The sequence below is a fragment of the Neltuma alba genome, unplaced genomic scaffold, assembly GCF_004799145.2.
Source record: "Neltuma alba isolate B1F8T4 unplaced genomic scaffold, ASM479914v2 tig00011857_pilon, whole genome shotgun sequence".
Lineage (NCBI taxonomy): Eukaryota > Viridiplantae > Streptophyta > Magnoliopsida > Fabales > Fabaceae > Neltuma > Neltuma alba.
In genome coordinates, this window is record NW_021636462.1 from 1 (window position 1) to 25685 (window position 25685).

The following is a 25685-nucleotide window of genomic DNA, read 5'->3' on the forward strand; positions in this document are numbered from 1 at the left end:
CGTGAAATGCAGAAATTACAAATCAAGCATCAATCATTCTTTTATATATTCATCACAAACACCCAAGTTTCCTTTAGGACCATCAGTCAATAACCAATACAAATTAAATTACACATGCATACATCTATAATAAGCGTGGACGAGTAACTCTCTACCTTTTCTTCTATGATCAGGCAGCATCGTAGGAACCAAGCATAAAAACGGTCAAAAATATAAGCCAATAGAGGCACCCAACAACCCCTTCTCTCAACTCCAAAGTACAAATCACCAAACCACCGCTTCCCGTTTGCGAACCCAGAAAAAAGCCCCAGAAACGATAAAGTGGAGCTACAACAACCGGATCAGAAGAGTCTCATCAAATGCAACGGAGAAGGTCCAAATACGCTATAAAAGAGCAGGAAAAGAAACCAATTGTAACAAAGTTGCAACTAAAGGGAAGCCAAACAAGAACAGGAATTGCGCACTGTTTGGCGGCTACAATAGCAACAACAGTTGAAACAATGGAAAATATGCTGTAATTCCACTACATTTAAACCAAAGAACTTAAGAGAGTGAAACAATTACAATATAACTAAACCAGGACAATTCAGCGGAAGTCTCAAAACGTAGCTGGAGAACCCCCAGGCAGCAGATCACGTTGAAGTATGATTTTTCCTATGCTATAGGCCTAAAGATAGCGGGAAAAAAACTAATCTTGAAGGATCTACTATGGCGATAATCTCAAACGCGCTAGAAAAAGAACAAAAAATACTGGGAAATACTCGGGGTTTTAAAGCAGGATAAGATTCCTTAGTTGGTGGTGCAGCAGATGGTGCGAATGAAGAAGCATGGAATAGATGGATTGAAATTGGAAGGGAATGGAAAATTCTTCCGAGGGGGCTAGGAAAAGAAGAAATGAAATAAAAAGCTTTCGGATCTCAGAGAGAGAATCCCAGAGAAACCGTGTTACTACTCCAACAGGAAGGCTGTGGCGTTGGGCTAAGAGAGAGACATAACGGGACGAGAATGTCAAAATCAAAGTCAATAATATAATCGAGAAATATAAGATGAATTTAGGACAAACAATAAGTATTGCTTCCCAGCTTTTCACTTTCGCCTCAAATTTTTTTTCTTTTCTAATTTTTTTGCTTACACAGGTATCCCCACCAGTAATAGTGACTAATCCCTTCATCACGGATGACCTCCACTTAAGGGCAAACGACTAGCTACTGGAGTATTTTCATGTTCAAGGATGAGATTCAAACCCCCACTACTTGGTTAAGGGACTAAGTGTCTGTTTGGATTAGCGGTGAATAACTGTGATTTTAGATAATCATGAATTTTATAAGTGACAGTGGTTATAAGTGACACTGGTTAATCATGATTTCTGTTTAGATATTTTTTTTTTAAATATGATTTTAAGAATTGTGATTATGTTTGGTTTTTGATTTATTAAAATCACTTATAGATGTATAATTACTAAAAAGGACATGAAATTAATAAAGTTGTTTACATTTTCATAATTATTATATTTAATAATAAATTTTATTAAATATAATTTAATAAATGACATGAATATTTAAATATTATTTTATTTTAAAATTATTATTATTTAGAATAACTTACAAAATTTATGTGTAGTAAAAATATTAAATAAAAAACCCCATATAAATAAGAGATGAATGAAAATTTAAAAAAAAAATGATTAGCAAAGGGTAGATTGGAGAAAATTTAATTGTTGAAGATTGATCGAGATTTTTTAAACGCATAAACTACTTTTGTTGCTTATCCTAAAAGTGCGGTGGAAGGTTAAAATCACGATTTATCAGGATTTCATAAAAATTACCCAAACAACTCAAATGTGCTTCATAATCACTTATTTAGATTTAAACGGGTTTATTTGAGATCCTACCGTTTAACCAAATAGACTCTAAGTGAAGTTACTATTGGGTCACTACAACGTGGTTTCAGATTTTATTTCTTCTTTCCTTTTGAGTGCTTGAATTCAATGACATGTTTGGTTTTACTAGGAGAAATATGTTGTTCCTCTGTTACTTTTTTTTTTGTTGAGAAATAAACATTTACTTCATCAAAAATGAAAAATAGATAAAATTAGCCATAAGCTTATTTTTAAAATATCATCACTTGATTAATCATAATTCTAAGAAATTCACCAGTAGCTTAAGCGTAAAAACTATTTACTTCTAATAAATAGATTAAAAAAAAAGTGAACTCTGAAGATTCTCGTTTCAAATGAAACGATAACAAGCAATAAAAATATATCAAATATTATATATTCATCTCTAAAGAAAGTAAAATTCATTATTCTATAATACGGAAATAAGTTAAAAAAAAAAAAAAGACCTTAGCTATAACAAGAAAAATAAGGTTGCTTTTCTTGCCACCTACAACCGAATGGTCCCAATCATGAGAAGAATCGGCCATTTAATTTAAATGAAAGATGTTTACTTTACATCAAATGCCATATTTTGCTAATAGTGTCCAGAAATGGACAAGAGGGAAAATAATATTATTCTCGGATTAGTTTGTTGCATTTGGATAAAAAAAATATTTAGCAAAAAGGTTAGAGTAAATTATTTTCCTTAAAAAACATAAATACGTGACATTAAATTTTGATGCACAAGATCCCAAATTTGGTCACCGTAACATATACACAAGATGAACACGAGATCAGATCACTAATCCTATTTTGATTTATTTATTTCGTTGGTTGATCTCAGCAAATTTGACAAATACTATTACAAAGTGACCTATATGCTACTCCGAAAGATAAATTCATGGGAATTATATTACAAAAGCCAACTTTAAACGGGACAGATTACGATAAGGACTCATTCGATATGTAAAATGTAATGAAATCCCAAAAAGGTTGAAATGAAGAATAATTTTTCAAATAAAAATATTGTATTTTTATATAATATAAAATAAGTTCTGCTAAATAGTGTTAATATTTAAGTATAAAATCTCCAATTCTAGAAATTCAGGCATCCTATCTTGTTTTGTTGCTGTCCTGTAATAATGCTGGTGACCAGTGTTTCTTCGGGCTTATAAAAAGTTGGAGGTTTCGTCAATCATATGAAAGCATTTTATTAAACAAAATACTCCTCCGATCCTTATTATAAGACTCAATTTGACTTTTTATTTGGTCCTAATTATAAGACCCAAATCCATTTTGTCTCTTATATTTATGCATTTTTTTCCAAGATAATCCTTCTAATAATGATAGTTTTAGCCAATATACTTAATTAGCAAGGATATTTTAGGAATGACAACACTTATTTATTATAAATAACCAACTTAACTTACCTCCTTAATCTCCTCAAATAAGTCAATTGGGTCTTATAATTAGAACCGGAGGAGTATATAAAAACTATTGAGTGGATGACTTGACAAACATAATCATAGTCACCAATGGAAAATTAATTTTTTTACGGGTGAATTGGTAGGCAATTATGCGCACGCTTCGTTGTAGAATTAAATATTTCAAGGACAGTTCTAGGCATAAGGGATGATAATTGGAGTCCTCTTTCGTCTTTCATTATCCAATCCAACGGCGACGACTTTAAATTATAAGCTGAGTTTAGGAAGAATCTCATTGTGAGTTCGAAGTATCATACTCGGTCATACAAAATTTGAATTTGCGGCAAAAAATTAAGAAGTTTTCAATAAACACTTATTCGTAATAATGGTCTGGAAAATAAATTTTGAGTTCGTTTGAACTGCTTACAACAAAATCGATCTCCAGGCAACAATTAATTTCAACATTTTTTAGGGCAGTTTGGATTTTTGTGGAAAAATTATAATTTTGCCGGGTTAATTAGGGAAAAAGGATTAAATTTGAAGAAATTTAGCATCTCACCCAGGAGATAAACCACAAATTATGCATAACGTGGACGACCAGGTTTGATCCTCGACCATCGCATGCCGCTAGGTTGGATTCAAGAGGGCGAAAGAAATCTCACGCACATCACAAGACCAATGATATTGACCAATGGTTGGACTTTGAGGATACAAAATTCAACACAGCGCAATACAACTTGATCATCTCCCTGACCTCACATCAGAGTGCATCCCAGGTTATCCCAAATACCCCCGGCAACAGGCATGTAATGATAGAGAAATCAGATTAATTATAATATCCAGATTGGTTTCACAAGCAAAAGTAGAATCATAAAATAACAAACCCAGCTATACTTAATAATATTACTAGAACATCATCCGTTACAACTGATCAAACAAAATTCAGCAATCATCGGGCAAAACTTTCTAGTAAAAGAAACCCAACACTTTCCCACCAACATTCTTTCTCCTAGCCTCTTCATGATCCATAATACCAGCTGAGGTTGTCAAGACAATGTAGCCAAACTGCATTAACAGTGTAATCGGATTCAATAAAAGAAATACATGCATAAAACGAAAAGGGAGATAAAAGACCACCATTCTCTCCAAGCAGAAGCAACAAAAGACCAAAAGATGTAATTTTAAAAACAGAAACAGAAAGTTTCTTATGACCTGTCTTGAAGGAAGTAGCCTTGCAGTCCATGGTTCTATCTCCTTGACACCCACATCAAAACGGGGACTAATAACCCCACATTTGTTCAATCTCCCATTCAGCTCAACCACAATTTTGCCAGCCCTGTGGTCATCCACATATTCAAACTCCCCAATGTATCCTAAAGAAATTAACAATTGAATCAAACCACGAGGAAAAAACAAACCGTCACAAACCCTAACTCATATGTTGCAGTAAATTCAAACAAAAACAGGTAGAGAAATACCATGCTTCTGCATGACCAAAAGGAACTTAATAATGACTTTTGAGGATGGCCTAATCATGACCTGACGCTTCCCCCTTTTCTCAGCATTGTACATGCTCTTGAGAGCATCATTCAAAACACTGACCCTCACCATTGTTACTGTTACAAATTTCAACAAGAATTAATTGTAACATATATCATGATTCTGCCGAACAAATGCTAAAGATATGCAATCAATAGAAGTACTTCCGTAGTTAAATACTTAAACTGTGTCGTACAATATAATCCCAACACAAAATCACTCCCATTGTCTCTAGTTACTATAGGCTTAACTAATACAGCAGTTCATCAATATAAATGCATGCGTGGAAGCAGCAAACCATCATTAGATATAACGTAGTACTCCAACTACGCTTGAACCAAATCAACATCTGAATTATGAATGATGCAATCAACGCCTCCATCGGCAACACGAAAATTCAAAACACCTAATGAATTCTGAAGCATTTACATGTCAACAAAACTTCCATGTTCTTTCGCTGTCACCTTAATAGGGAGAAATTGGAACGCCCAAACAGCATAAAGCACTTGTCTTTGAAGTCTCAACCGTTACTAGGAAAGTTAAAAACAAAACATCTGAATTCATCAGAGCTGACTAGCTACTTTATTTACTTTAATTTGAAATTGATCTTTTGCATAAGCCATGTAATTCCTATTTCTTAGTAGTGCGTTGATTTGTAGAAGACAAACACGAGCCATAACAAGCTCTTGTCCAAGAAATAATTTTCAAAACACATCATGCTATCAGCTGAATTTCAGTAGTTCGGGTAATTCGAAGATCTTAGTTACGCGAAGCCAGGCTTCCCGTACCATGGAAAATTAATAACATAACTGGGCGTCTTCTGTTTTACAATTTCACTCCAAGACTATAGCATGCGATATCGCGACTGTAACACTAATCTAAAGGGCTAGAAGGCACATTTTTTTAATCTGAATCAAACAATAGCAACTGAAAACAAAACAAAGCTGGGAATCTCCGGAGCCTAGTTTCATAAGGCAAAAGGACAAAGAAAATATTTCGAAAGGGACAGATTATCAAACGATAAGCAGGGAAGGAATCAGATGCAAGGTAATAATTTTTCCGCCATGCTGATAAATTTATGCTCAGAACAATAAAACAAACGCGCTAGGTCTAACCCGAGCACCGTTTTGTACAACATGATACTGGTCCTCATACTTCCGATCACTAGACCTAAGCTACACTTGGGGGAAAAAATACCCTACCGGTTCTCAAACAACATATGAAAGACTGACGAACAATGGCAGATGAATAGCTGTAAAACGCAGATCTTACCGAGTAAAAACAGCGGAGCCCCCGAGCGACGGCGCTGATATGGAAGCTACAAACGCTGGGGGAAGAGGAGAACCCGTTAAACTGCCTAAGCAGAAGATATAAAGTGGTATGTGTTTAGGGTTTAGAAAACCGATTGGTTAGGGCTTTCTGAATGGGCTTCTGGGCCTCCGCTAGCATCCAATACTATAGCGAACTCGATCAGTAATATTACCTCCACTTTTTAATACAAGATCTTATTTGATTTTTATTTTAGTCCTAAATATAATATTTTAATTTATTTTATCTCTTTTTTTTTTGAACTAGTCCTTCTAATAATGATAACTCTAGTCAACACACTTAATTAGCAAAGATAGTTTAGGAAAGACAATACATATTTATTACAAATAACTAATTTAACTTCTTTTCATAATCTCCTCAAATTAGTCAACCAGCTCTTATAATTAGGACCAGAGGTAGTATGTTTTTACGTATACTCACTCAAAATTGGGAACAACAAAAAAACGTATACTCAATCAAAAAAATTACTCCCCCAGTCCTAATATAAGACTCCTTTTGTAGTGTAATTTACACTACAAAAAGGATAGGATCGAAGGAGTATTATATTATTAATTTTTAAGAGATATATATACTTGCATATTGTTAGAAATCATTTCACACCCTACCACCTAAATACAAGAAATCATTAAGAATTACACTATTTATATTTTTTTTTTTGCCAGATATACTATTTGCAAGTAATATGTGTGCATTTGTGTGTATATATGTAGATAAGTTATTGAAAATTATATATTTTATAAATTATGAATAATGCATGTGTTTTGTTTCATTATTTTTTATAACTTTGGGTGTTTAACACTAACTTCAGTCAATTCCACAAGACTTACTGTTAATTTCAAAATAACTTAAATTAAGTTCAAAATGAAACAGTTGTTTTCCTTAAAATATTATTAATCGATTTAATTTTTAATTTTCATGTATAGAGAAAACATAATATAAAAGGAGTCACAAAGAGTTAAAGGAGATTAGTCTCCCTTTTATTGACGGAAGATGTTTTAAGTCTTACCAAAAAAAAAAAACTATTACCGGCGTATTTATTTCCATATACAAAAACAAAAGTTCAAACCTCCTCCTATGCGGAAAATACACAAGAGTCTCTCATAGTTTTTTATTGGATGAAAAGGTGAACACTACATTAATCAAACGTTACATGCTTAAGAGTGGCTGATCCACACACATAACCACAAAAGGCTGGCTGCTCATCATAGAGCAGTTTTGTTTGGCAAATTCAGCGAACATGCTCAGCGAACCAGGCCAATAATTTCTGATGGGCCGCCTCTGCAGCCATCACAGCTGCTTCATCTTCCATGTTGTACCTCACAGTCCATCCATGAGACACCTTAGGAACCACCTTCACATAGCAATCATCCTGCAGCCAACAATAATCTTAGCTCCTCTGTCACAATTTTGCAAACACTCATACTACTCACATGAATGCGGAATAAGACAGCAAAATATGTAGTGTTTACTTTCAATTTAAGTGTAAGTGCTTCATTGGTAGTTAACACAATGCAGCTAACAAGTAACAACAAAATGAAAGCAAAACGAAGTGTCCACAATACAACAGACAATTTCCCAGAGAAGGGTGGGAAGAAAGTCTAGATGATGGTGTTAATGCTCGTTTCTGAGAAGCCAAAAGGGAGAAACAGGGTTACAAGCTTTACACATAACGAAAAAGCATAGTTAATCCAGAAAACAATAAAGACCTCGTCCTACCCCAAGCTGAGCAGTTAGGACCTCTTCAAACTGTTTCACTAGTTCTGGAGGGCAGTATTGGTCAATCTCAGCTCCAAGTATTGCAATTGGTATATTAACCCCTGAAAAACAACACCAGATGATTTATTCTACTCTTAGATTCATTCCTTGCTGTTACTTCTTAAGTACAGGAGTGTGCTCTAAATAACTCAACATTACAGAAAATGAAAACAGATAAAATTGTATACCCTTGATGTCATCCACAGTGACAAATGATGGATGAAATAGCACAGCAGATTGAATCATTCCAGACTTGGCAAGTTCTACAACACACTTTGCTGAGAAGAGGAAAATATCAGCATCATTGGACCCACTCAGTTGTCAATATTCAGCACAGTTGCGCCTCATTGTTCTTTGCGTGTACTTAAATTCATCCACTAAGTGTATTTCCTTTTTTTTTTTTTTTGGGATATAAGTATGTCTTGCGGAACTGATAGAATTATCATATGACAAGAAAGGGATAAAAATGGCAAACAGTTAGTCACTCACCACCCCAACAAAAAGATGCAGCCCCGATAGACAAAGCGCCTATGCTTTTTAAGGCTTCAATTACTGGTTTTGCATCTTCAAATGCTTTGTCCTTTCCATATAGTAGAAAGAATCAGAGAGTAATGCATCAGTCATAAGGTACTATACATAATCCAAAATTTGTATTAAGTTGTAGGTATTTAAAGATGAGCATCATCAAATTCTCAATAGTGACACGAGTGATTGGTTTTCAATATAATGATAGAAAATACTAGCAAGAACTAACTGGCTCATGATCTTTTAGCCAAACTGGCAGAGGTCTGCTGGCTTTTTCGTAGGCAAAGGGATCTCCATACAAGAAGTCAGGTACCACTACATAGTACCCTTTAGCTGCAATCTTGTCTGCAAGCTTCCTGTATAACAAACAAGTAGCGTTAGCTTTACGGAAATATAACATAACTACCTTTAAATACATTTTTTAGTGGCGCAATAAACGGAACCATGAGAAAATTATAAGCGTTAAGCAGCATCTCCAGATAAAATGAGGTGTGCAAATCCAAATGCATCTTCTCTGAACCACCAAGCACTTGGTTCAACTTTTAAAGAGTTGTACTAGCTCAACCAAAAGTCTCGAGTTTGAACTCTGGGAATGCAGCAATGTTAAATACTTGGTGGTAGAGCTTTTCCGTCCTTGTGGTCCTACCTCGCTCGCTTTGGATTAGTCTGGACCCAAAGTGAAGTAGGTCCAAGATGCCGGATGCTCCACGTATTAAAAAAAAAAAGGAAGGGAAAAAAAAAAGCATTTCTTTGAGGATTAAGAACTGTGTGTCCCTATTTTAGTTTTGCAAGGAAAATGTGATACTGTGATAGTTGTTGAAAGAAAATGTAATAATATCTGGTTCAAATTCCACAGTGACCATCTACAAGTAGCGAGAAGGAAAATGGAGTAGTTTTACAGTATCAGCTCAACATATATCACTCTATAGACTCCTTGTACCAATAAGTTCAGCTATAGCTTTCAGCTTGATGAAAAACAGGAAAAAACAATCTTCTTCACAATAATCAGAGTCTTAAAAAGATAGGTAACAGAAGTAAAAAAATAGACTTACCTTAGATTCGGAGCTCCATATCCTGCAAGGTAAGTTTTACAGATTAAGTCAATATATTACGGGGAAATAGAGAACCGTAAACAGGAATAAAACAACAAAGATTTGTAACTGTGTTTTGTATTCATTGAAAGAAGTTAGGCAAGCAAAAAGTTTATAGCGATGTTTGTGTCGCAAGAAATGAAACAACGTAAAGTGCATATCAAAGAAAACTTGAACTTATCATCATGTAAAAAGAATGATTCCATGCATCAAACTACAGTTTGCAGTCAACTCATAACGTTGACAATCATATAGATCGAAACGGCAATGTGTAATCTCAATAAAGCTTAAAACTCCAAGCTGATCAGTACATACCATCACCACCCGGCTAATCTTAAGTACACAACATGGAAGGATTTGAATGTTCTAAGAGCAAGAGATAGAAAAATTATGCTGATTAAAAGATACCAAAAACTTCTGACACCAAAAGAATGGCGTGCTTAGAACAGGAGAGGCCGCTGACATAAGAGTTGAGACCACCGAGTTTTTGAACGTGGCCTGCTCCAGAGTTTGGGTCGAGGATCGGTGGGTTTGAGCAGCACTCGGGGCCTGACATTTGTCACCTCTAATTTCTGCTATGCTTAGTAGCGTTTTCTGGCTCTTCCGGGTGTTTATATGTAAGTATATATACCAAAACGATAAACCAGGGTTGCCTAAATTTTACTGCTTTTGAAATGGAAGTAAGACCAGACCTCACAAGAAACATAAATTCCAACATTCCATCCGTTATATTCCAACCATTTATTTTTAAGTTGTTGATGCGAATTCTTACAAGCAATTGACGACACCTTACATAAATTCATTAAAAACTACGGTCAATGCTCTAACTTTTGACGCTCATCCTGGAATTCTTAATTTTTTTTTTTTTAAGTCTACGTAGGACAAACAAACGTTGCTTCTTGCAAAACATGAACTTACCATCGCTAATCTACCCATTTTGTTGATAAGGCTAATATAATGAAAAAACGGTAATTAGACCAATTTTGAAGAGGGAAAACAAAACTTCTGCTAGTTCACCATTTTCCCCTATATATTTTGCAAAGTGTTTAATTTTTGCAATTTGATCCAAACCGAAGGTCAAAGCACGCAAGTTAAAGCTTTTCCCATGAAATCTTGATTAAGTTTTCAGGCACTTGAACATACGCCCATGCGATTGTAAACTGAATCCCTTTCCGTATGTGATCTTTCGCTGTGCAGCTTAGGATTAATATGACAAAAATACTTCCTCAACGCCATTCAAAGTTCAGATTTTTCATTTCCAAGAGCAAAGACTGAAATTTGTCTTAAAAGCGAGAAATATATCTCCTTTCAAGGGCAGGGACAATTGTGTCTCTTCTCCATTAAAGGTTAATGCCTAATAGCTACAAAATGTTCCACAAGAGAAAAGAAAAATATCTTTAAAGGGAGCTGGGAAGTCGGAAGACTTTTACTTGTAAATTGTTATATATAAGTAACTGTATTTAACATGGCTATGAAAGCAGTATCTATCTCGTGACTTGGCCTTCCTGCCTTCTTGGAGCCAAAGCAACAGGACTATTTGGACTTCGGAGCAAAAGAAATTTACTTGGCCACCGAGTTTTCCTTACCATCGTGTCAGTTGTTTTGACCATTGACTTTTCATGGCATCCTCAAAAGCATCAAAGTGGCAACACACAATTCCATGAGAGAAACCTGCGTATATCTTCACGAAGATTTCAAACTACAGCCACAGAAAATTTAAAGTGAGTAATCCGCCTACTCATATTTTTGACTAAAATGGATCTCCAGAACATCGTCTTTTATTCGTGTAATACTGGTAACAACAGTGTTTATTCTTTTAATTTACAGCAAGATAATGTCAAATCCTGCACACCAAGGTTGGTGTTTAATTACTCAGACGAGACAACGCTGTGACAATATCGTTACCTTAGAAGTGGTGCTTCAAACCCTACAAATAATTTCGAAACAACGTACTGTCAAATCTAAAACTTTCACTGTGAGCATATTCAAGCTGGTATAATTGTTAAAGTACATAAAAATTTCCAATTTCTTTGATGCAGACTAAATGCGTTAGCAGTGAATGCAAATTGTGCATTCGTGCTAACAGCCATCGATCCTTATCAGAATCATGGCTTGCTAAGGCATTTTAGCATCCATTTTTCGTATCCACTTATCGAATTTAAAGATAATAGTTTCATCCTTCAAGCTGCTTCCCCCCTACCTTTTTTTTTTAATAAAAAAATTTAGATGAGTTGGACCTTAAAAGCTCAACAGGACTAAAGTATGTCTTTGGACTCAAAGATTGCTTATAGAGATATTTACAAATTGTCCACCAACAAGGTTCTTATATCGACAACAGGATTTAAACTCATAATCTTATGGGTTATAAACAAATTTCTTATCAATTAAACTAACTCTTATTAATTGTTTTTGCCTCCTCTTGAGTTAACAGGCGAAGGCCTGTGGGGGATATATCAAAGCAATGAAGGCTCATGGATGAGTTCTGCGCTTAATGGGCCAGGCAGTCATCCAGCCCAATAGACTGCTTCTCTCAACTCATCTCCAAACCTGCAACTTGCCTTCGATCCTTGAATAGGGCACCGATGTGAATCTTTTGAATTTATATCATTTAGTAATTTGGCATCATATATCAATGCGAGTAATAATATAAAATATAAAAACCATAAAAAATTAAAAAATAATACCACTGGTAACCCATCAAACCTCTACATATCAATTTTTCTTTTCAAATGTTTTGTTGGGCCCCAATTTGTTATCTTCTGGACATGTTAACCGAGTTAGAACACTAGAAAAATCAGTACAATCCTTTTCTCTGAAAAAATAGGCTCCGCGAGGATTAAAAATGAGGGGAGAAAAACAGTAGACAGAGGGGGGGAAAATTAGCTCTTGAGGGATTGTGACGTGGCCTTTTGACAAAGCAGCTAGTTATCCTGATCTATCCATCAGCGTTGACCAAGGAGCACACCTTTTTATGGAGTTGATTAATTCATAATCACTTCGAAATTAGTAATTAAACTGAGCACGCTAATTAGAAGTGATCAGATTAGAGAAGAGGTCAAAATAACTGGCCTCGTTTTTCTGGATGCATCAATTAAGTAGGTGTGCTGGCCACAGCCCTTATTGGCTTTGCTTGCATTGAAATTCATGGCAGCTTTCTGTTCGGAATCACGCCACCCTCTCTGCTCTGCTCACTAATTATGCCTCCTTTGCTTCCCTCTTCCGTTTTCGTTTAGGTGATCAGTCCCCATCCCTTCAACCTTAAATTCTGTTCACATTCCATGTTTTTTTTTTTTTTAATTCGGACAATTGTGACCTTTTTGTCTCCGGTTTCATTAGTAAAATACAGTTAAGAGGCTGAGAATATATTATCATTTAATAGAAACATCAAATATCCGTGTATGATTCAAATTGAGTATAGTTAATTCAAAGGGTTAGGCGAGAAAGTGACACGGTGCTAATTATAGCATAACTTCCCCATCATCAACGTAACAATTTGAATTCATGTGCCTCATGGTTATCATACAATACTTAATTGACTATAATATTATACCACCTCCTATTGATAATATCAGGGGTAGTTAGCAGGCCGGATTTATTTTAAGCATTCCATTTTGCGCATGAGACATATCATTTTTCTCGAGTTAATTTACTTAATTTATAATATCATTTATAAATATCACGTCACATGATAAATGCTGCCATGTGGAAGAGTGAGTAATGCTTCGGATAGGAGTTGAACCACCAAAGACAGAATCTTTGGGGTCCCATGGGGGAAGTTCATAACTGATCCAGGTACTAACCCCCCCCCCCCACCTACCACCACGTCCCATCCATAATCCCATCAGGAGCAAAGTCTTCCACATACCCTTTGATTCTCCCTTCCTCTCTTTTTTTTTGGTTAAAAAGAGAGACTCCTTCAACGTGATCAATTTTTTAGGATTATTATACAATATTAGAACCCTATTAAAAAAATGACAAATTTTAACCTGCTTGGTGGTAATAATTGATATATTCATATGACAAATTTTTGCTATTTTTTAAATTAAGAGTTCCAAATCATAATTTCACATATTGGTCTTTATTTACTATTTTCCCATAAAGATATCTATACCTGTAAAAAATAATTTATAATCAATACGAGTATGTATAATCCGTTGTTTTTATAATTTTTTCGTGACATTAAATATTTAGGTTTATTATTATAGTGATAATTAGGGTAAACTCCATGAATTTGTATAAAATCCCTATTTAGTATAAAGGAAATGGAGAGGCGAGAGGAAGGGGAGGGGATAGGAAGAAAATTTTTTAATAAGCTTGATTTAAAAAATTAAAAAAAAATAGGGTTAAAAGTTTTTAATTATTTTTTATTACTATTTTATATTATTTCTTCTCTTTATTAAAATTTTAAAACCCCCCACTTTTCTAATTTTTTAAACAAAGCTCATTAAAATCTTTCCTCCTCTCCCCTTCTCTTATTTTTCCTCATACCAAACAGATTGTGCATGGTTTGCTTGGAATATAATTTTATGATATCGAATGTTACTAAAAAATATTTTGAATTAGATACTATTTAATATATATTCTTTTTTAATCCTGATCAAGAGCTAAATATAGAATTAGAGGGGTGTTTGGGAGATCTATGAAAGCACTTTTAAACAGTGCATTTATCCAAATCGAGATAAAAAAATTTTCACTTATTTATCTCAAACATGATAAAATTACTTTTAAAATTATGATTTATTTTTTTATTTAAATAGACCCTTATCTTTCTATGCCAATTAAGTGCGGAGTAGCAAAATTCAACAATGTCAAACTAAAAAAAGGAAAGAAACAACAAATTGCAGCTAAGTGGGGTAGACGGTTTGGTGAGTGCCTGGTGGGTCCAACCCTACGATTATCCAAAAGCTCAAGTGGACCACTCTAGTGGTGCGCCTTCAATTGTCCCTATTGGAATGGACCAAACCGTAAAACCCCAACGCCCCAATGCTTTCCTGGTGATGATAATAAATGCCAAATAATACTTTAAAAAAAATATTAATGGGGTCCACTTACAGAACAAGGTTAAAGTGCACTAGGGCACCTTTGCACAGATCCACATACTTCCCACGGATCCCCGCTTGGCCTTTCGGAACTTAAATGGCAATACTACCCCCGGGGCCAAAGAAAAGGGATCGAGGGAGAATCCGTGTTATTTTGTAAATATGAGCAGAGCACAAGGGTATAACAGTAGTTACATCGAGATCTCAGTGGGCTGTTCTGTGGGTGCTTCCGCCTTTTTAGAAAATAATTTCGGATTAATAAGATCTAAATTTGTATGGAAAGTTTTCACAAGTATTAGGTGTCGAAAATTTTTTTAGAAGTAAATTTGTTCCAAAATTTTAAAATTATAATAATATTATTTTTTATTATTAAAAAATTTATATTGACTGTTAATATTTTTAATAATAAAAAACAATATTATTATAATTTTAAATTTTTAGGGTAAATTAATTTTCAAAATACTTTTGGACACCCAATTCTTTTGAGTGAAAACTTTCGAAATAAATTTACTACTTTAATCCAATAATATGGTAGTATTTTTTTTAAAGTAATGATTCCTAAAAACAATTAAAAAAAAAAAAATCAAAGTTCAATGATAAATAATATTAAACAATTAGTTATAATAATCTTCCGGTAAAAAAAAATAGTTATAATAATCAACTAATTTTTAATTAAATCTTCAATTGTAGAATATCAATAATATTACCTTTAGTCTTTAACGTAAGAGTTAGTAGATTAATTTGAGTAGATTAAAAAACTAGTTACGTTAGTTATTTATAAAAAAATAAGTGTTGTTATTCTTAAAATATCATTGCTAATCAAATATATTTGTTAGAACTATTATTATTATAACGATTATCTTGAAAAAATAGATAAATATGAAAAATAAAGTGAACTAAGATATTATATTTAAGATCAAAACAAAAGTCAAACAAATTCTTATACGTAGTACTACCTCCGGTCCTTAATATAAGATATTGTTTGACTTTTATTTTGATCCTAAATATAAGATTCCAATCCACTTTGTCTCTCATATTTACGTATTTTTTTCCAAGATAGTCCTCCTAACAATGGTAATTATAGCCAATACACTTAATTAGCAAGGATATTTTAGAAAAGACAACATATATTTATTACAAATAACTAACTTAACTTTTTTTTTAATCTTTTTAAATTAGTTAACCAACTCTTATAATTAGGACCAAAGATAATATTAAGGAGCGAAGATATTACTTTCTTTGGTCCAAAAAGTGGTTTAAAATAATCTCTGATTCAGCAAAAAAAAAAACCTACATGACTTTGGATTCAAGGGGTGTTTGAAAGCACCCAAAATACTTATCAGAAACACTTTTCGTAAAACGAGATAAACTCTTCTATATATTTATCTCGTATATTGTAAAAGCGTTTTTAAAATCATGGTTGATTTCTATCTAAATACCCTCTCAGTACAAAAACTTGGGTCATAGCTTTTTTTTAAAGAATTTGGTAAAGACATCACTATTAACAACTCATGAGTCTGTGATCAACACAAGCGAGTAGTCGTATTATCTTTATCCAGGGTGCCTGGTTTGCGGCTTTTTGAGCTCATCTTCGCTCTACGCAGAAATCACTTAATTCCCAACTTTGCCCTTGGCAGTTTTGACTTCTCTCGGCTCCATCCTCTGAATGACAAAAATAGACCTCCGAGAAAACAATTGATTGGAGTGCTCTCTCTCTGAAGTCCCGTTGCACCCGCGGCTGGCCACTCCGCTACAGTTGCCGAAGCTCTGGCGACGATTTGGCTCGTCCATGGCGGTTTCTGCCCGAGGCAGTCCCTGGGACGATGTCGTAGAGATGACCAAGGCGGCTCAGGGGAAGGGTTGTGACCCTCTAAGTTGGGCTATACAAATACATTCACATTTGCACTCAGCTGGAGAGTCCCTGCCTTCGTTGGAGCTCGCCAACGTTCTAGTATCGCACATTTGCTGGGAGAACAATGTTCCCATTATGTGGAAGTTTCTGGAGAAGGCCTTCATGCTGAAGATCGTGCCCCCTATGCTTGTTCTTGCTCTGCTCTCTGTAAGGTGTGTGTGATTCAATTTTGATTTACCAAATTTACTTATTTTTTTCTGATTCATTTCTTATTGGAGTTTGTTCTGTTCCCTTTTGTATTCACTACTTTACCATCTGATCAGATTGAATTGGCGTCTGCATTTATGAATTCCCTAATGCGTTGCTCTTTTTGGCATGATGAGCCACCTTGATTCTTCTATTTTTTTCCCCCAGGGTTATTCCTTGTAGAAATTCCCAACCTGCAGCATATAGGCTATATTTGGAGCTCCTCAGAAGGCATGCTTTTGAGCTTAAATCTCAGATAAATGGGGCAAATTATCCAAAGTAAGATTCGATTTTATCTACCGGAAATTTAATGGATTTCCCCGCTTCATATCTTTATGTCTTTGAAATCTATATCCACACACACAGAGTATAAAAGTCAAATAAACCTCATTATTCTTAAGTCACGAATCGTGTGACTTATTTCTTGAAGTGCAATGCATGGGACTCAGACTTGTTATACATTAAGCCTTTGGAACTGCAATCATGTTGCTCTCTGACTTTCTATTCAATATGCTCTGCACTATCAAAGCTTGATTGCTCAAAGTTGTTCTGTGCTTGTGAATTCTGTATCACATTAAATCCTGTTTTAATTATCACTGAAGTGATTAGCAATCTGTTGCGTCAGTTTGTGTCACCAGCTAACCACTTTGCGGTTAAATTGAAGGCTTAGTCATCCAAAACTTTTATTTTCATCCTTCATGGTTCTTGTTGGTTTGGCTTAATATAAGCTTGAGCGTATATCAAATAGCTGAATGACAATGAAATTGAACAGATTATATCTATGAGTAAATAAAAGGAGTTGAAGAGATCCATTGGGCAGATAAAAGGCGTTGAAGAGATCCATTGGGCAGTTACCTTTGTCGGGAAAGAGAACTCCTTTCTCTATGATGAAGCTGGAAGCAACAGTTCCTGTCATTTTGTTTAACCACAAAATATAGTTGCTCCATTTTATGTCAAGATTGCGTGATAAGGTTTCGATTGTTTGAGAATATAATGCGGATGCTAGTTAAAGTATGACTGAATTTCATCTTAAAATTGACATCATTCTTGATGCACTAGTTGCTTAAACTGGTGATATTGATACGTGATTTTGTTCAGTGAGGTGGTATCTTTTGTTGTCTAATTCTTTCTCCTCTGCTTTGGACAGGGTCATGAAGACAATAGATCATGTCCTTCATCTTTCCGAGATATTTGGCCTTACACAAAGTGAGCCTGGCATTGTAGTGGCTGCATTTATTTTTTCAGTTGTCTGGCAGTTGCTTGATGCTTCAATGGATGATGAAGGGCTGCTGGAACTTACTCCTGAAAAGAAATCCAGATGGGCAAATCTATATCAAGAAATGGAACTGGATTGGCATGATGGTTACGATGATAAAAAGACTGACCGTCAAGAGAAATTGCAGAATTTAAATACTCTTATGGCTATTGATATAATCGGACAATTTCTGCAGGATAAAAAATCTTCTAGGATTCTTTACTTGGTTCGCCAAAACATGTATGTGCTTGTACTCTCACACTGCGTTTCTTCTGAAATATTATTGTCTAAATGCACTGTTAGTTATGAATTCAATCATATCTGATTTATTCATGGTGACGTATCCTACTTTTTTGGTATGCCATAAAATTTCTGATTTTCCATCCACTTCTTTTAGTGATCTTTTTAGGGTAAATTGCTTTTTCTCCCTTGAAATTTGGCTTGATTATATGCCTCTCCCCTCTATTACTTGCCTTTCTTGAAACCAAAAAATATCCTACATCTAAACACATTCTGTAATAAAATACCCTCAAGGTTTTTAAGAAAATCATTTCTTAAAATTAATTAAAACTTAAATTTAAAATCAATTTAATGAAAATGATTTGTTATGAAAAACAAAGGTATATTTATGAAATAATTTTCATATTGAAATCTAACCAGTTAATAGAGAGTAATTGGTGATGTTTAATTTGAACAATAATATACGTGCAAAATGTTTGTATTTAATCAACACAGACATTGTTATAAATAAATGGCATCAAGAAAAGAACAGAATTTATTATTTTAAACACAAAAAAGAATTTGCACTGGAAATGATTTTTAAGAAAACAATACGGTCCATGACAGTATATAGCCAAAACGGTTTTAGTTGTAGGGTCCCCCCCCCCTCCTTCCAAAAGACACCAGTTTGAATTTTCATAATAGAGCAGAAAGCAATGAAATTAAGCCATGTTGTCAGGGGGAGAGTAATTTACGCTAATTGCTTCAATAGATGATCATTTGATATTAATTCTATGTTGCATTTCTTGAACTAATGATCTCTATCTTCACACCTTTCTTTCACCTTATCAGGCCTATACACTGGCGAAGTTTTGTCCAGCAACTGCAACTTCTGGGAGCTAATTCCTTGGCATTGAGGAAATCGAGAACCATAAGTCCTGATTTAATTCTTCAATTCACCTCTGATACTGACGTAGTCTTGTCTGAAGAACGAAAAATGAGCTCACAGCAAAAGTTCCGAGCATTTTTGGCTTTTGAGTATCTTTCCTCTTCTGCATCGCTCTGCCATGGTGCTAGTCATTCTGCTCTCTGGATTCCTCTTGATCTGGTACTGGAAGATACCATGGATGGCTATCAAGTCAGTACAACGAGTGCTATTGAAATAATTAGTGGTGAGACTTAAATTATCTCTTAAAATCTGATGCAAATGGTTGATATTATCTCTTTAACAACAGATTCATGTTTTCCCCCAGGCCTGATAAAGACCCTTAGAGCAATAAATCGCACCACTTGGCATGATACTTTTTTGGGTCTCTGGTTAGCAGCTCTTCGTCTTGTTCAGAGGGTCAGAGCTCTACCTTTACTAATTACTTCATCTTTCTGTGAAGTTTTGGGTTGCACTTTTCTTATGCGTCATATACTTCTAAAATTCATTTTATGTTTGAAGTCTCTTAGTTCATAGCATCAGATTGACTCTAATTATAATTTTTCCAGCCAAATCCATAGTCGTTCATGTGTCTTTGTCAAAGATGCTTCTGGGGTGGGATTGAATAGTCTGATCTTTTTTCCTGGTTGATATATGGATTTGCTTATTACTCCCAGAGTCCCAGTTGGTTACTGGTACAACTAATTTGACAAGGTCATTGAATCGATCTAATAAGGAAAAAGGAGATAACAGTACTTTTTTATGTGCTTCTTGGTTAGCATGGCATCACATGTACATTTTTTTTTATTAAACTTTCTATGTACTTATAGGAAAGAGATCCTATTGAGGGCCCTATGCCTCGTATTGATACCCGTGTATGCATGCTCTTATGTATCATTCCTCTTGTCATCGCTGATTTTATTGAAGAAGAGGAAACACCAATTCATGAATCAGACAGTGGTCCAACAAACCACTGGAAAGAGAAGAAGGTTCCAGGAAAGTGTCGCAGTGAATTAGAATCAAGTGTACAGGTATTGGGCGATTATCAGAGCTTGCTTGTCCCACCTCAATCTATTGTTGCTGCTGCAAATCAGGCTGCAGCCAAAGCGATGCTGTTTGTTTCTGGTATCACAATAGGGAGTGCATACTTCGAGTCCCTTAGCATGCAGGAGATGCCAATTGACTGTTGTAAGTAACATATGCTTTCAGTGTAAACCGGAAGATGTATATATATTTCCAACAATGATAGCAATATCTATTAATTTTAACTTTGTTCTCAAGGCATTTTTCTGCCATTTATGGCTTTCTGTGAATTCAAATGCACACATACATCTTCACATGTTGAGGTGAATTCCTTCAATAAAATTTGGTGCTGCACTTTGCTTGCGTTTCTGATTTTGTTTGAATTCCATGAGGTTCAATTAGGTTCCCTGTCAAGGTTTTTGAAAGGTGGTCATCCTGTGCAAAATTTGAACATGTGGAAACTTAAATGCCGTGAAGACAAATTACAAATATTGTCCTTTGATGACCATAACATAGACACTTCACACTAGTGAGAATATGCATCTGTGGCCGAACATGGTGTTGTATGTAAAAGGAGAGAAGGGGCTGTATTGTGTTGTAGGACCTGGAGCCTTTTATATATTTGTGTGAATTCCCTAACTCCTCCTAGAATCGTTGATTCTACATATGATACTCGGTTATTTACTTTAAAAGGAATATCATGTGCAATTTTTTAATTGGGATGGTTATTTGGAATGTTTTATTGTTAAAAGTTTAAATGACTTTGGGTCTTATTTTTCAGCTGGAAACATGCGGCATCTGATAGTCGAGGCTTGTATTGCCCGAAATCTGCTCGACACATCTGCATATTTGTGGCCAGGTTATGTGAGTGGACGTATCAATCGATTACCTCAGTGTCTGCCAACTCAAGCACCTGGCTGGTCATCATTTATGAAGGGGGCAGCGCTTACTCCACCCATGGTAAATGCTCTGGTTTCAAGTCCTGCCTCAAGGTAAGATCTCTCTTCATTTAGTTAACTGGTTGGTATTATGGTTTTGGTGTTGCATCCTTGTGAAGTTCTTTTGATGTCAACCTCAGAGCACTACTGTTAGGTATTTGCTCCTCTGTGTGAAAGCCTCTAGTTGAAAACTTACTGTCTTCATAACACTGCCTATTCTGGAAGGTTGTATGCTTTGTAATAATATAACATGACTATTCCTAGTCACCGAGATCCAAGATTATACTCTTGCACTTTACAGCTGACGTATAAGATTTATGGTGGCTGTAATTGGTAGTTTTTAACTTTTAAAATTTAAAGGCCTGGTCTTCAAGTTGTTCTTTTTCTTTCCAGAAGTTAGGTATATCATATGCTCTTTTTTGTAAATTCACCCAAAGGTAAAGCTACTGAATTTACACTCCTCAATTTGATGGAAGTTTAGCAGAACTGGAGAAAATTTTTGAGATTACTACCAAAGGATCAGAGGATGAGAAGATATCTGCTGCCACCATTCTTTGTGGGGCATCCCTACTTAAGGGATGGAATATACAGGTAATGGTATTGGAAAATGTAGCGTATAGGAACTCTAATCTCTAGTTACTTGTTCAGTAGCATGAAGCATTCTCTGTAAACTCTTTTATGCAGGAACACACTGTTCATTTCATTATTAGGTTGTTATCTCCACCAATTCCTGCAGAGAGCACTGAAGGCAACAATCATTTGATTAATTATGCTCCAATGCTTAATGTACTCACTGTTGGAATTGCTTCAGTTGATTGTGTTCAAACATTTTCGCTCCATGGCCTGGTAAGTTTTATTCCAAATCCATAATAGAAAGTATTGTTATAGTATTATAATTCTTTTCAAAAATTCTTTTCAAAAAATCAAGGTGTGGGTCTAAAATTATTCTTTCCAGAGTTTGGATTTTTCACAATTGTAAGTGCTGCTTGTTAAATAGAAATTGCTTTTGCTGCCTTTAGGTAGACTGTAGGTGTAGGGTAAGTGTATGGAGCTGGTTTGGCCATGTCCTGCTTTCTGGACTAGGGGTTTGTTTGCATGATAAACGTAGATTGAAGGAGAAAACAGTAATGGGAGGACCCAACAAATACATTCAATACTGAATATAATTTCGAATCTCTCAGGCTAAATGTGATTTGTAAGGCTTTACTATTCCCTGTAGCATTGACAGTGCATAGTCAACAGGTAAATTTGAATGGAAAAAAGTTAACTTGGTAAATTAGGTCTAAGAAAACTATAAAAAGCTATATCATTCTGATCATATTCTAAAATTTTTTCTCATCTTTCTGCTCTTTTCTTTTTTCTTCTGGGAAGAAGCAGGACTTGGGTAGTGAGGGTTTATCTTATTTTGATTAAATGCAATTTGGAAATATTCCATCAGGTTCCACAGCTTGCTTGTTCGTTGATGCCTATCTGTGAAGTTTTTGGATCATGTGTGCCCAATGTCTCGTGGACACTATCATCAGGGGAAGAAATATCTGCCCATGCAGTGTTTTCCAATGCTTTCATTCTGCTTTTGAGGCTCTGGAAATTTAACCGCCCCCCTCTTGAACAGGGGATCGGAGATGTACCCACTGTTGGTTCTCAACTGACTCCTGAATACCTCTTATTAGTGCGAAACTCCCACTTAGTGTCAGCTGGTAACACTCACAAAGATCGAAACCGGAGGAGACTCTCAACAATTGCTACTTTATCATCCCCAAATTCTGTATTCGTTGACTCCTTCCCAAAATTAAAAGTCTGGTACCGGCAGCATCTAGCGTGTATAGCTTCAACACTCTCTGGTCTTGTTCACGGAACACCTTTTCATCAAATTGTTGAGGGGATTCTGAATATGATGTTTAGAAAGATCAATAAAGGAAGCCAAACTTCTGTTACATCTGGAAGCAGTAGCTCTTCTGGACCTGGAAATGAGGACCCCTCAACAAGGCCAAAATTGCCTGCTTGGGATATTCTGGAAGCCGTTCCCTTCGTAGTTGATGCTGCTCTCACAGCCTGTGCTCATGGAAGATTATCTCCTCGTGAGTTGGCAACAGGTAGGTATGTTAGAAGCCTATTGTAAGATCAGGTAAATTGTAAATCCAGGCAAACATACCAAACAACTAAAATTCTGTTTTCTAAGGTGTTGGCAAACCGTGAGAATTTATCCTATTCATTAGCTTAACCTTTGATAATTATCCTCAATCTATTTGACCTCTGCATTTAGGGCAGGAATTAAATTCCATATTCATGTCTGTTTACAGACATGCTTGACATTATAATGCCTGAATGCTTCTCTCTATATCAGGGCTTAAAGATTTAGCTGATTTTCTTCCTGCATCTTTGGCAACCATAGTGAGTTACTTCTCTGCTGAAGTAACTCGGGGTGTTTGGAAGCCTGCATTTATGAACGGAACAGATTGGCCAAGTCCTGCTGCAAATCTATTGAATGTAGAGGAACAGATCAAGAAAATTTTGGCTGCAACTGGTGTTGATGTACCAAGCCTTGCTCCAGGTAAATTTTCTGCTTGTTATGATTTGTGTTTGGTTGCTTTTATAAAAATCTGAATAGAACGCAAGTTCATCTTGTGTGTCTATCTTGCAACTTGTGTCAATTAAGTTCATCTTCTACACGGCTTTAATTAAGTATCCAATTGATGTTTTGCATGCCGTCTTACACCTCATTTTTCTGTTCCATCATTATTATTTAATAATTACGTTAGTGTTATGAACAAGTGGTGGTCATTTCCACAGGGGGAAGCTCTCCTTCCACACTTCCGCTACCATTGGCTGCCTTTGTAAGCCTTACTATAACCTACAAAATTGACAAAGCATCAGAGCGTTTTCTTAATTTGGCTGGCCCAGCATTGGAGTCCCTTGCCGCAGGTTGTCCGTGGCCTTGCATGCCAATTGTAGCTTCCCTGTGGACCCAAAAAGCAAAGCGTTGGAGTGACTTTCTTGTTTTCTCAGCATCTCGAACTGTCTTCCTCCACAACAGTGATACAGTAGTACAACTTCTTAAAAGCTGCTTCACAGCAACCCTTGGCATGAATAGCTCTCCTCTCTCATGCAATGGTGGTGTTGGAGCCCTCCTCGGCCATGGATTTAAATCCCATTTAAGTGGAGGGATCAGCCCTGTTGCTCCTGGAATTCTATATCTACGTGTTTATCGGTCATTGAGAGATGTTGTCTTCTTGACAGAAGAGATTGTTTCCATCTTGATGCACTCTGTGAGAGAGATTGTATCTGGTGGGTTCGCAAAGGAGCGGTTGGAAAAGTTAAAAGCAGCCAAAGATGGCATTCGATATGGGCAGGTTTCTCTCGCTGCATCAATGACTCGTGTGAAACTTGCAGCCGCACTTGGGGCCTCTTTAGTATGGTTATCTGGGGGTTTGATGCTGGTTCAATTATTAATAAAAGAAACATTGCCTTCATGGTTCATAGCTGTTCACAGATCTGACCAGGAAGAAAAGTCAGATGGAATGGTTGCAATGCTTGGCGGATATGCACTCGCTTATTTTGCAGTTCTTTGCGGGGCTTTTGCTTGGGGAGTTGACTCTTCATCATCGGCATCAAAGAGACGTCCGAATGTCCTGGGCATCCACATGGAGTTTCTTGCTAGTGCTCTTGACGGTAAGATATCACTTGGCTGTGACTCAGCAACTTGGCGGGCTTACGTATCAGGGTTTGTGAGCCTTATGGTAGGCTGCACACCAAATTGGGTTCTGGAAGTAGATGTGGATGTTTTGAAGAGATTGAGCAATGGGTTGAGGCAATTGAACGAGGAGAAGCTTGCCCTTGCTTTATTGGGTGCTGGGGGCTTGGGAACGATGGGCGCTGCAGCTGAGGTCATAATTGACGGTGAAATGTGACCCTTTTTTCCTCCTTGATAACCTTCTAGGGTTCATTGTCTTTGTATTTTGTACATCCGTTTCTTGCTTCTAGGCTGTGCAGCTATCAGTTCCCTTTCTTTGTGAATAGTTCTCTTGGAAAAATATCACCCATGAGAATGCAAAATTTTGTAGATGTTCATCTTAAGGTGTCGAGTTTATTGCATGTTAATGTTATTAAATGGGAAGCAGCTTGTCTCTAACCCTCCTCCATCCCCGTTAGTACCATTGATTAAATTTTAATTGGCAATATTTAACATTTTATAAAAAAATTAATTTTACTTAAAAATATATAAATAAATTTGAATTGCTAAAAGGAAAAATATATTTTACAATAATAATTTTCAGCTGTGTACTGTCGTCAACTGTTTAGATTAAATTTTAGTAATTCAAATTTATTTATGAATTTAGTAAGCAAAATTATAATAATTTTTTTATAAAATGTTAGATTTAAACTATTAAAATTTAATCTAATAATAATGAAGAGGTAGAAGAGGGAAAGGGTAGAGGGAAAAAGGTGCTTCGATTAATTGATAACAAATCTCCCCGCCAATTTTTTTTTCAATCTGTGGCATGGTGAGTTAGGTACATATATCATCCTATCATATTCATAAATGGCACACAGGGTGATTTCAGAATTTTTTTTTTAAAACTAAAAAAGGCAAGAACAAAGCTTGAAAAAAGTCTACATCAAAAGAAATCTAAACAGAATAAACTAGATAA

The 25685-nt window shown here is 35.6% G+C and overlaps 3 protein-coding genes across 5 annotated transcripts; 1 reads left to right on the forward strand and 2 right to left on the reverse strand.

The window, feature by feature from the left end:
* Positions 1–4107: 4107 nt before the first annotated feature.
* On the reverse strand, positions 4108–6194 carry LOC114718690 (40S ribosomal protein S15a). The gene is made up of 4 exons (XM_028904103.1): positions 6112–6194; positions 4779–4916; positions 4513–4673; positions 4108–4365 (listed from the first exon to the last, which is right to left on the reverse strand). Exons 2-4 carry the CDS (start codon positions 4909–4911, stop codon positions 4267–4269), a joined length of 393 nt encoding a protein of 130 aa, XP_028759936.1. The 5' UTR covers positions 4912–4916; positions 6112–6194; the 3' UTR covers positions 4108–4266.
* A 1011-nt stretch (positions 6195–7205) lies between these two features.
* LOC114718696 (endo-1,3;1,4-beta-D-glucanase-like) lies at positions 7206–10096 on the reverse strand. Of its 2 annotated transcripts, none has more exons than XM_028904112.1 (7): positions 9948–10096; positions 9501–9522; positions 8678–8804; positions 8413–8503; positions 8112–8201; positions 7885–7985; positions 7206–7537 (listed from the first exon to the last, which is right to left on the reverse strand). In XM_028904112.1, exons 1-7 carry the CDS (start codon positions 10093–10095, stop codon positions 7397–7399), a joined length of 720 nt encoding a protein of 239 aa, XP_028759945.1. In that variant the 5' UTR covers position 10096; the 3' UTR covers positions 7206–7396. The 2 variants fall into 2 exon arrangements, with proteins under 2 accessions (XP_028759945.1, XP_028759946.1); XM_028904113.1 differs by having other exon boundaries at positions 7521–7537; positions 7875–7985.
* A 6169-nt stretch (positions 10097–16265) lies between these two features.
* Positions 16266–25165, forward strand: LOC114718692 (mediator of RNA polymerase II transcription subunit 33A). Of its 2 annotated transcripts, none has more exons than XM_028904107.1 (12): positions 16266–16642; positions 16845–16955; positions 17824–18171; positions 19003–19322; positions 19404–19495; positions 19906–20263; positions 20880–21090; positions 21513–21627; positions 21721–21882; positions 22649–23129; positions 23381–23587; positions 23827–25165. In XM_028904107.1, the coding sequence occupies exons 1-12, from the start codon at positions 16368–16370 to the stop codon at positions 24942–24944; spliced, it is 3798 nt and encodes a 1265-aa protein (XP_028759940.1). In that variant the 5' UTR covers positions 16266–16367; the 3' UTR covers positions 24945–25165. The 2 variants fall into 2 exon arrangements, with proteins under 2 accessions (XP_028759940.1, XP_028759938.1); XM_028904105.1 differs by having other exon boundaries at positions 16267–16642; positions 22475–23129.
* Positions 25166–25685: the final 520 nt, after the last annotated feature.